This window comes from Lasioglossum baleicum, chromosome 3, assembly GCF_051020765.1.
Source record: "Lasioglossum baleicum chromosome 3, iyLasBale1, whole genome shotgun sequence".
NCBI classification, from domain to species: domain Eukaryota; kingdom Metazoa; phylum Arthropoda; class Insecta; order Hymenoptera; family Halictidae; genus Lasioglossum; species Lasioglossum baleicum.
In genome coordinates, this window is record NC_134931.1 from 16,862,181 (window position 1) to 16,874,501 (window position 12,321).

The 12,321-nt window shown below is 37.7% G+C and overlaps 1 protein-coding gene across 1 annotated transcript; it reads right to left on the bottom strand.

Moving 5' to 3' along the window:
- Positions 1–1,563: 1,563 nt before the first annotated feature.
- LOC143222005 (flexible cuticle protein 12-like) lies at positions 1,564–2,992 on the bottom strand. The gene is made up of 2 exons (XM_076447804.1): positions 2,853–2,992; positions 1,564–2,117 (listed from the first exon to the last, which is right to left on the bottom strand). The coding sequence occupies exons 1-2, from the start codon at positions 2,859–2,861 to the stop codon at positions 1,806–1,808; spliced, it is 321 nt and encodes a 106-aa protein (XP_076303919.1). The 5' UTR covers positions 2,862–2,992; the 3' UTR covers positions 1,564–1,805.
- Between the last annotated feature and the right edge of the window lie 9,329 nt (positions 2,993–12,321).

The following is a 12,321-nucleotide window of genomic DNA, read 5'->3' on the forward strand; positions in this document are numbered from 1 at the left end:
CTGTATAAACATCTGCAGTCTAGTTATGTGCAGTACAACGTAATATACATATACACACAATTTATAATAAAAAAGTTTACAATAAAAAAATTTACAATTCTCGTGGCAGTAATTATACGTAATTTTCAAACAAGATTTTTTTTATCTCGAAAAATCGTTATTCTTTCTAGTTTTTCAAGATTTCCAATTAATGGTACAACGTTTACGTTACTTTTACTTGAAGTTCTTCGAACCTTGTTGTCGATCAGGATAATATTTTAAAATAGTAAGATCACTTTAACCTCATACAATACATAAATGTTTAATAACTGATTAGATACGAACATATTTAATAATCTAAACAATATTTTGAATAATGATATCTTTAGTGGCGAGTCTGAGTCGCGCCACTCAAGTGCTAAGGGTTAAAATAGCTCCGAGTGGAGCTATTGAAGGGTATGGATGTATAAGGATATGAAAGGTTAATGTTCTGATTGCAGGAAGGATTGAACACACGAGTAAAAACCTATAAGAATACACGGGATAAGAAAGGAATAGTTTCTGAGGTATTCTCAATTGATTTTTAATTCAAATCATGCCCAAAATGTTTTCCATTTCAATTCAATTAGTTTACAAATAATGTAGGTGGCACACTTTGCTGAATCACCCCGAAGTTTAAGACCACAACGATCATTTACGCAAGAAAAGTTAACAAAACCACGTATTATCATTACGTGGGATACAGTAACAGACAGCGTGATAGTAAGTTTGCCTCCCAGAAACGTTTGCGCGTTCGAATAAACAAGTTCATATATTCAATGCTTAATTAATAAAGCGTCCATATGCACATAGATGCAGTCTACGTAATAAATCAGGGGTGGCTAACCATACTATGCGTCAATTTTTTTGTTATACGAGTTCAGATGCGCCTTTCAACTCAAGCACTTTTTCTACCTCTTCTTATGTTCATTGCTGGGGTTGGAAAATAGGAATGGTGGTAGGATCTACTTCGCTTAGGGGAGGTAAAGCGATAACTCAATCACGCAACTAAATTAATTAATTTACGCCAGTTCAAAAGACACACGTTTATTGAAGCACCGATGTACAATGATGATAAATAGACTGCGGTTGTTTATGCATTTGCCAATTTTTGTAGACAAATTTTAAGAAAGCGGAACGAAATAAAATCATATTCTTAATGGGAACAGCCTTTGTAGATCCAAAACAAATAAAACTCTTACTAAATTCTAGCAAATTTTATATTCTAGCATTATTGTAAATTTTTAGAAGCCATAAATGCATAAAATAAACAATCTCTTGGGCGAGAGGGCTTAAATCATGAATCCCGCAATTCACATCCTACAATTGTAAACTGTCGAAAAATTGCGACAAAATTGAGCTGAGAGCACTCGGGTGTTGAAAATATGAAGATGAATTCATTTATGGCGGCTACTTCAAAAGAATAAGTAGTAGCAAAGTAGCAATGCGCCAATTGCAGTCATTAGACAGCGGATCTTTATGCATTTATACGAAAATTGAGTGAATGAAATTAAAAATCGTTGGAAAATTTCAAAAATTGATGATGTCAATATATGTTTTCTCCTCTATGCATCCAATCTGGTTTCTATCTCTTGCAATCGATGCAGACGATTTTTATTTTGCACAAAGTTCCGCAGTCTAGTAATCATCCGATGCGCCACAGGTTGGCCATCCTTGTAATAGATGATCTCGAGAAAATCAGCAAATAAGAGATAGATGAGGAGTCGATTGAATCGGAAACGAAAGGCTTGAGTAGAAAGATTTATTGAAGCTAGGTCATATACAATTTAAGCGGGGATGTGGTCGCCCTGGGGGTGGAATCCGTTTTCGTCGGCAACATAGTTGACGCTGTATCTGACGTTGGTCTGTGGGTCAACCCAGCTGAAGCTGCCCCTGACGGCGAGGGCCTCGTGTTCGGTTCCTTGGTTAATTACTTGAGCGGTTTCCTCGTGGGTCTGTCCATTGGACAATTCGTAGCCATAGTTGTAGCCACCGAGACCGATGTTGTCAGAGGGTGTTTCTTTGACCAGCACTACGTTGTTCTCGGGTGCGAGGGGTGCAGCGTATGCGGTGGCGACGAAAAGGGCGACAGCAAGGATCTACGAAGAAAGTCAAATGATTAACACCTCGATCGACGGATAGCGTTCAGCGGTGCGAGCATCGTTGTCGTAGAAATCTCGTTAAACGAATGCTAATTTCTAAACCATACACAGCGATTACCGGCATCGCGTAACAGCGCGGCGCGACGTAACGAAAAGAAGGCTTCCTGTGAGTGATTATCGAATCTGCACGAGTTGCGAATACACAACAAGATGTATCTCCTCGAAGTGTACAACATCCGATTACCGACGATTGCCGCGATTACAATGATACGAAATAACATTAACACGCTATCACACAAGCGCTCGTCATTGTCTTCGGACCAGTACAAAGAGAACGCTAATTTTCACGATGAACGTACGTACATATATGCGCGTTATGTAAACCGAGATCTGTGCTCGGCGATTTACTTGAAATCAATTAACAACATATTTGCATCTCAACGAGAGAACGACATGATACCGGGTTTACTGCGTAATTACGTATTGTTGTGTCTTCGACGATAACTAAAAATCCTGAGGTAATTGCACACGAGTTTTCACGAATCGAATGTGAACGGGAAATTGTACACCACTGGAAATTATATTGCGATCATATAAACGAGATGATGGCATCCAGGATGAGCTCGAATTGAGAGAAGAATCCAAGTCTTCATCGAAACTGTATACCAAATACGGATACACTCGATGCCCGGTAAAAAGAGAAGAACGTTAACAGACAAGGTTGACACGCACCAGCTTCATGGTTGGTTTTCGTTGGGCTTCTCGAAGAAGATGAAAGAACTGAGTTGTGCTAGATCACGATACTGATTCGATGCTGGTCCACGCGGATTATATACACGGATTTCGATATGAATTCTGCCCCCTCCTGTGGTACCCCAGCCAAAATTTCTGCCGCAGCGATGTCGAAATCGTCGGGTGGCATTGGCTAGGTGGCGGTGGCAGAACGATGACCGACAAAGGAAGAGGCGGTGAATGCCAGACAGGAATTCGAGGAAGAGTAACCGACGGGCGAAAATCGTGGTTTCACCACGGCCGCATCTTCCTCGAATCTTCACCGGGAATACCAGACGAGGACGAAACAATGGCCCAGCAACTTTCCATAAACCTCAGCTGCCGCAGTTTATTATATTACAGTTGCCCTATATAGTGAGCCAGTTTTAAGCATTCAATGAAAATTATTTGAAAATGCTATATGTAAAAAAAGTAATAGCTTACAAATAAGAAGTGAATGGTTTTGTCACAGTCAGGGATAAATAGTTCCTTCATAGACGAACGCGTAGAGGTCACATGATTTGATGATATGCATTCTTTTCAATGGAATCGTGTATTTTTCAATGCCCACATATTATTATGTGTCCACAATTCGTGTCCAATTATTATTATGTCCACAAATTATTATTTTGGGAGATATTTTGATCAGTATACAAGGTGTTCTCTCTAACGCCACGCACGATTGAACTATGGGAAGGGGGAAGCATACAACAACAACACGGCAAGTTAATATAAGGGTGGTAAAAAAGGTTACAACAAAAGTTGCAGGGTATGGAGTGCACAATAGATATCAGTATAAAAATTTCGGAAACAGTTCAATCCATCTAACTAATATATCAAGTATCTAATCCAACTGAGCTAGTTGCGACATTTATTTACACGAATTAATTGTATCGACGATTTACTATATCTATTAAATCAGCGATCTGTTTAATGACACGGCCTTCATCATGTTCAGCAGGATCAGCATAACCTTTAAATCTTGCAAATGTATTCAATGCTGTTGACGTGAAAAATAATTTTCGGAGCCAGATTGCATCAGTGCGACCTTGCCAGTTGATATTAATTACAAAGTTCTTTAAAATTCCTTTGCATAGAATCGAAAATAATTACCATAGTAAGAACCCAGTGGTTCTTAATCAGAGATTCCGGCTCGGCCAATGCCAACGCCATACCGATTGGCCTGTGGTTTTTCGTTAATAACTCCTTAACAAAACCGCGGAGGACATTTTTGCAAAGGCAAAAGTTACTTCGAATTACCTTAGCTATCATCATTTTTAAGAAAGTACATTTTTTTGACAACCTGTATACAGTTTTATTTAACTACTGTGAGTGAGTGTTTATTTGTTTTTACGTCACATCAACTGCCATGGTCGTTGGTGTTCCGCAAAAATCTTGTAAAATTGTAAGTGTTCCGTGATTCTGAAAAAGTTACCCCCCCTCCCCCGCCGTATTTCGACGAGCCGGACTTGTGACGAATATTTCAACAAAGTTTAACAAATATGAATGTTACGCATTTCTTTTTGTATGAAATAAAATTGGATTCGTTTGTAATTAATATTTAAGCATTCTTTTCCCTTCTACGACATTTTTGTGGATAAAAACGTTTTAATCGCTGTAACTGTAAAGAAAATGGTACGGCAATGGTTTAAGAACCACTGTCCTAACCCTAACAGTAGAGCAATAGAAAATTCGTGCAAAAGTGTAGAAAGAAAACAGTCACGGTTACATAAACCGATCGTTTATGCTAATGCCCGAAAGAGCGACAGTCTCTGGAAGAGAGAACGGCTCAAGAAGACCACTCAAAAGAAGAAGAAGAAGATTCTACGATCCGAGGAGATCTACGTTCTCTATGTCACGAGCGTGCGCGCATGAATATTTCTTCTTCTTATATCCTTGTAATTGATCGAAAGCCGTAGATCCACCAGCGACGTAATCGACGTTGGTAAGACACACACATTGTGTGCCGGAGACTTGCTATCGCGTAGTTGTAGTTAACGTCGTTGCGTGCTCTCGCAACGATGCTTTTAATAATCCTCGCATCCTTCTACGTGGGTGCAACTTCTACGTTTACCGTGATTGGAGAATTCGTTGCATAAAAGACCAAGAGTGTTCCCGATAATTTTATAGTGAGTTGTGTAATCTGTGCCATGTAAATCGGAAAGGACCATTACGCACGGATTATGGCTTACAATGCTCTAATAGCAAAACATTATTACATCCCAGGCTCTTTAACGGTTCTCATAACAAAATTATCTGGTATTCGAGATATTATAGTGATAATTAGACTACGGAGATCTTTGTGTAAAATAAAAATATTCTGCATCGGAAAAGCTGTACTTAAATAAACATTAAAGTATCCCTGGGGTTAAGAACCCTTGCCGTATTTTGACGAACCAGTAATCCAATCAAGATTAGTTTGTTTGTTATCGAACCATTAAATCATATCTTCTCTCCTTCGGTATTGTATAATTTATTCACAGCCGATTTTGTAATGATAGCAGAGTTGGGCAAAAATCGTATTCAAATAAAAATTTCAAATAGGGTGGGGTTTTTCCAAGTGGCTCCCAAACCCACTTTATTCGAAACATTTTTGCCCAACTCTGAATGATAGTATAATGATTACGTGAATTTCAATGGCGCATACATTCGCAGACATTTTCGTTGATCAGGTTTCGTTAAGAATCTTCCCCGCCCACTGTATCCTCTGCTCGTTGTAAATATAGATGCCACGACATTAGATAATCGACTCAGTTCCTACAGAAGAGTGCATCGACACACAGGACACGGGTCGTGACTCGTGACTCGTAACTCTCTTCCCTTTTTTGCTGGACTCGTCGTGAGGCGCGACGATATTATGTGTATCTAGTCTTGTACATGTATAGCGTACATGTATATGCATTTCATGCATACATACAATCGATTGTGCACGAAGCGAAGGAGAATCCCATAGATTAGAGGGCAAACAAAGAAGCTCCGATCAGCCAGTAACAGATTTAAGACGCAAACAGACTACCGTTTAAGAAACACAATGGGACACGCTGTAACCGTATATATAAATATATAAAATATATAAAAATAAGTCGAAAAAGAGGTATAACATTTTTCCTTTTGTCAGCTCGTTTTCGAGAAAATCGAGTTTGACGGGTCTGACGCGTCTGACCATGATCAACCAATTCTACTTTGTGCATATACTAAAACTAAAGTACGCTAACCTGGCGGAACTTTAAACTCGATTATCTCGAAAACAAAACGTTAAACGAAAAAATGTTAATCCTTTTTTTAGTCTTATTTTTGCATGTAAAATCACCCCCTGCCTGGTTGTAATACGATTTCGCAAGCACCCTGTATATACAGAGGGAGGTACCCAAAACTTACACCGAAAATATCTCCGTTGTTTTTAGTAATAAAAGAAAATGTTTGAGGTAGAAAATGTGTGGTTTTTCAAGGTCATCGTCGTTTTTTACATGTAACGACGTATTTTCATTAGTGTAACATTATAGCTAATTATTATAATATTTATAATATATTATATTATTATAGCTAACATTATAGCTTTTAAAAGATACATTCAACCATGTATTAGGCTGGCAACTAATTTCGCGACCTTTTGTTTCGTGATTCTTTTATTGTATCATTATAACCTCATTCAGTGACCATTCCTTTTGAACTGTATCTCATTGGAAAGCTCTGAATTTTGCGATTACTTGGATATAAAATACTCGTGCTTAAAAAATATATATAAATGACTCTGTTTGAGAAAATGCGGAGGTCGCGAACTTAGTTGCCGACCTAATATAATATGTTGACCTTCAAATGATCTTCGAAGAAGTTATTCCTGTAAAGGCGTAACTTAACGTGCGAAGACCATGTTCATAACTTTTAGAGCACTTACGTAGAAGGACCGGCTCGAATGAAAGCGTTGATTTCTCCCTTAAAATAAAAACGAGTGAAACGAAATGTTGCTCAATTCTTAGGTGTGTCTAATGAACACTTGTTGAAAGTTTCATCAAGTAAACGGTGTCGAGCGGACAGCTTCAAAAGAAGAAGAAGGGGCAGAGATGTTCTTTAAAAAACCTCGTCCTCCTGCGTCGAAAGAAAACTGTAGTTCGATAACCGTTCGAATCTCAGGAAAATGTAGACTTGTATCCATCGCTGATAAATCGGACCAACCGATCTCGCGGTTCGTGCAACAGATGTAAGGGGACCGCGTTGACGTTACCGTATGCAAATATTTTTAACGAGCTGATTGTCGCGATGCGTATCACCGTTAAAGGTATGACGACTAAACGGGTCGTCTTCCTGCTTGCCGTTCTGTTTAGCTGGCTGGCAAGATGTTGTATGGTCCACGATGGCCGATGGAATGAAAGTTTCATTCGTGTCAACACTCGGTGAACCGAATAACTCACTCTCATCCCTAGACTGAGTAACATTTGAATCGGCAGGCTACGAGTTCCGTGTCTGAAACAGCGCACCGGTGAGCGGGACTTCGAAGAGCATACCGCAGCCGTAAACTTTTCATTGTCATTCAAATCGCTCAACGAAATAGAATACTTCTATAATATACAGTGCACCACGAAAGCATTTGAACGCACTTTAAAACAGTATAACTTCTTTATGATCGGACCAAATGACCTGACTCTTTTTACAATTAAAAGAATTGATTTACCAAATGACATGCAAAAAGAAATTTAGATAAATATTCAGAACACATTTTTCTTTCATAAAATGCTTACACATATTATTTCATGATAAATTAGGAATAACATTAAAATAAAGTACGATCGAGGCGTGATACCGCAGTAATCGGTACAGTTGCCCTATGTCTTGTAATTAATGCACACGATTTTTATTTTGCATAAAAATCCGCGCTGTCCACTGATAAGTATTAATATTGGGTTTTTTTAGGTGGTATAAGGATAGCTCTGAGTATATCAGAATGATTGAGAACAAATGACATGCGTACATATTCTAAAAGACGGTTTAAATTATAATATAGAAAAGTTTTTCGCCGAAAAACCTGAGAGGTTCTGGAAGGACAGAACTTTCAAGTTGCCTGAAAGATGGAGAAAGGTTGTGGACCTATATAATTTAATAAATGTATACCAAAATTTAAGTGTGCAGCGCTTCAATTTTCCTTCGAGAACGGCAGGAATTTTCCGGACAACCCAATAAAATATTATCGGATTTGCAAAAATTATAGAGTAGTTTTATAGAATAATAAGATTGAATGGTACCCCACTTCGTTACTGGCACTTTGCAGTAGAGCCTGCTTGATCCGCGTGAACTTTCTGTTTCGACGTTGAATCGCATCGATGCAGCGCGCGGCACAGCGTTTGTCTGTTGCAGGTTGCAGGTTGCAGGTTGCAATCCCGCGGCCATCCTTCTTCGGACTGCACACGACCGCGGGTAATTGATTTATTTCGCGGGTGTCAGCGATAAAACAGCCGCGTTGCGGTTAGGTGACGAGGTCGAACCACCTGTGTCTTGCACTTGCACACGCACTGATGCAGTGCGAACCTCGTAATTCACCAGGAATCTCTTCAACGCCGAGGGAACGACGTCCAACGATAAGATATTATAATTACAGCAACAGGATGCGGACTTCTTGCGGGGCATAACCGGGAACGTGACCGCAAAGTTCAAATGATTGATCTTTGAAAAATGAGAAAGTTTACGTCGCTGGAGAATGGTTACTTGAATTCATTGTGAAACCACCCAGACGTTTAAAAATTTAGAGCACATTTTCATATTCGGATTTCGATGATTAAATGATGTTTTGTCATTACATTTGGGTTTCGTTCTAATACAATACACGTCGTAATAGTAAATAGTAAGTAGTCGATAGTTGAATTTAGTCAGACAGTGACCATTCCGCCTGTAAACTTCGCACTCAAAATGGAGCCTAACGCCGAAACAGATGGGTCGCTCTCTGTAGACAAGTTTTGGTGGCAAATTCATAGCAAATCAAGAGCAGATTCTTTACTGGGTACATACTTCACTATCGACATTATCATTCCGAAAGACGTTTAAACACAGACGTTTAAAAATAAATCTGATGAAATTTGTTTTATGACAATGTTTCTTAGCGAACACGTGGCGACGAGTTTTCCGTATTATTAAACTTGTAGGACATCATCAAGAAACTGGTTTCAGAGATTCTGTCATTGTCGCTCAAGCTTCCTGAATAAACAAGTAGTTCCGTTTAAAGCCCCACCTGTGAAATTAAGTTATTACATAAGTTATACAATAATTAAAACTAATATCTATAAATGAAGTCATGATTAAAAAAATGTCGTTGTGCAAGATTAGTTACTAATATCGTTCTCGAAATTATCGTTCTCGAAAATCATCGAAAAATTGGAGATTAATTTAATCAGTTGTTGAAGTTAATCGCCACACGGCCTATCCATAAATTAAGGAGGGAGAGAGAGACAAAGAGAAATATATCTCGACAAAAGCTCGGTTTACATTACTTTAGTATGCATACAGTTTTGATTCCGTATTTCATCAGTTAATCATTAATCAATTATCCGATTGACGATTACAATTGGAAAGAATGTAATCGTTAACCGCAATTAACGACGAAAGTAGGAGTTTAATTGTTAATTGCGATTAAAGATTGAAGTAGAAAATTCGTCTATCTCGATTAAAGTGCATGGAGCTAATATTTCGACGTCAGAGTAATGCCTTCTAGAATCGACACCGTTCATTCATGAGATTGTTGAAGCGATCCTAAATTTCGTCGGGCAATCGTGTCTCCCCAAGACAACACGAACACATCCCTCCCACCTTTCTTCTTCCTTCAATCGCGCAACTTTGCAGCAAAGGTCGTACAGCCGCGTCTACATGAGAGGTAACGAGGAGTCGTTCTGTCGCAATACCGAGACCGAGACAACCCGAGTCACGATCGGTCAAGAGAGTTTCGAACTCAAATGCCGCACTCGGACGAAATTGCATTTCCGCAACACAACCATTTCTTCTGACCAGGAGCCACACTTGCCGGAGATATACTTGTCTCCCTTGTTTGATAAAGTCATTAAAATTTCGACTTTTTCGACATTTTCTTTTGAAAATCTACAGGATTCTACAAAAAAAGTTAAAAATTTCTGAGTTCCTAAGGTGCAGTTTAACTCTCATGCGTAATATACCTCCTACCTTAACGTCATCTACGGTAAAATATTTAATATTCGGCACAATTTTCTAAAAATAGCTATAACATTAATTTCATGGATCTATTGCAAAGGAATGTTTGTCTTTTTCTTTTTATTCCGATAAAAAATTGAAGATTCACACAGATCTTCATCGTCGTTCGATAGTTTTTAAGGAATTTCTCAGAAATTATTGTTAGAACTGTTCACTTCCAAGTAATTACGACAAACAACTAAGCAACAAAATATAAATTCTGGTATATTTTCCGAAAACATGAGGAACAGTTTTTATTATTTTTGAACAACATCTGTTTTCAGCTTCAATTTCTAATGAAAACATGAATTTCTAAACATTTCAATTATGGTGTAAAGTGGCAGCTGCGTTATGAAGTAGTTAATAATTGTACATAACACTTGTCTCGCTTGTACATAAATGAAATACCGATGACATGTCCAATGTTCGCGCGGCGTTGAACGTGTTAAAAATAAAATGAGGTATGAATTATTTACTATTCCTGTTGAAATGAATAAATGATCGTTGAGGAATAAAAATGCATAATCAGCTTTGAATCGAATAGATTCTTTTAGGTCCTCTCGCGTCCGTTAAGATCGTCTTCTTGTGTGCAAAATACACGCTTGCGTCCATAGGAATTTATAGTCACCCGAAGAGTTTTACAGGAGTTGCGTCATCGGAAAAGACAGATCGCCTGTTGCATCATTTAAAGAGAAAGGACAAACGTGTATTATTAAGTATTGTAACATATTGTATATGTCAATTGATGTACTTCTTTTTAAACAGCTAAGAAAAATTCCTCATACTGTTCGTAGTTCCTCATTTCCTTACTAGGTTACAGAACGATCGATTCAGGAAAGAAATATGGAAATATGGAAAGGGGACCGGTAAGTTATCATTATAAAACATGAATTATTCGAGATATTCACACTCGTATTGCAGATACAAAAAGATCTTTGTACAACTGATCATTCGTAGCTAACAAATAGATGTATAGAAACAAGTGGTTAATTGTGATGAAAATTATAGTTTTTCGCAACTTTTGATCAGTTTTTGCTTAAAATCCACAGATTCCCACATTTTTTCTGCGTCAACCGTATAAAACGTATATTTTAAAATTTCATTACGGACTCTAATAAAAAAAGTTATAAATGGTGCATCTTTTACTTTCTAATGTAATTCTTAGCAATTACAATTTTTTCAAAATCTCTTTTGCATGCCATTTGGCAAATCAATTTTTCTAATTGCTAAAAAAATCAGGTCGTTTCGTCCGATCATAAAAGAGTTGTCTTAAAGTGCGTTCAAATACTATCGTGGTTCACTGTACTATGTATACACAAAAGAACTGAAAATGATCGAAGATGAGACGACAGAGGCGCTGTGCCGGTTGACATTTCTACATTTTCAAACAATTTTTTTCGACGGTATGCGGCTACGCAAATTAACTGTGCAATTCTCGCCACGTCACCAGGTTACGAAGCTCGGCGAAGTTAAAACTGCAGTCTTTCTATGTGCCTTGCAAATTGAAAAGATGCTAATGGAACGCTGCCGATCACTCTTAATATTTCAGGCAAACCTGCTCGCGCAATATGTGCATAAAATATTATATGAATATTTTTTTCTTAGATATAATCAGCTCAATGATGAACTCTTCTTGCAGACGAAAGTATTTATCCTTTCTAGTGTACCCAGTAATGTATCCAATGTCATCTTCTGTACTAGATAAAAAAAACAACATGATTTTAAGAAAGATATAAAAATGGTTTAAAAATATTTTTCTATTGTACATGCATATGTATCTACTAGGACAGCGTTTCTTTTTACGACGGCAATTTGATTGTTAAGGGGGGCAATTCAACAATTTCCTAGCTATTTCTTCCTATCATTTAACCCTTAGCACTCGAATGGTGACTCGGAGAGAGGCTCCGCTAAAAATTGCTGTACCATTACTCAAACTATTGTTTACATTATTAAATATATCGGTATCTAATCATTTACTAAACATTTAGATATAAAAATTTCATATGCATAAAACGAAACGAAATTATATAGAATGCAATTATTTTAGGTCGGAAGAAATGTTTAATTTTCAAGTTAATATATATCTCCGATTTCGGTTGCGATTTAGAAATATAGAGCGGCTGAAATAATTTATGTACATCCATATAATATTTTTGACTCGCTCAAATTATTCAAGGAAGAATGAAATGTGTATGGGGCTCCCGTCTCTTGCAATCGACGCAGGAAATGTTTGTGTTTTGCTCAT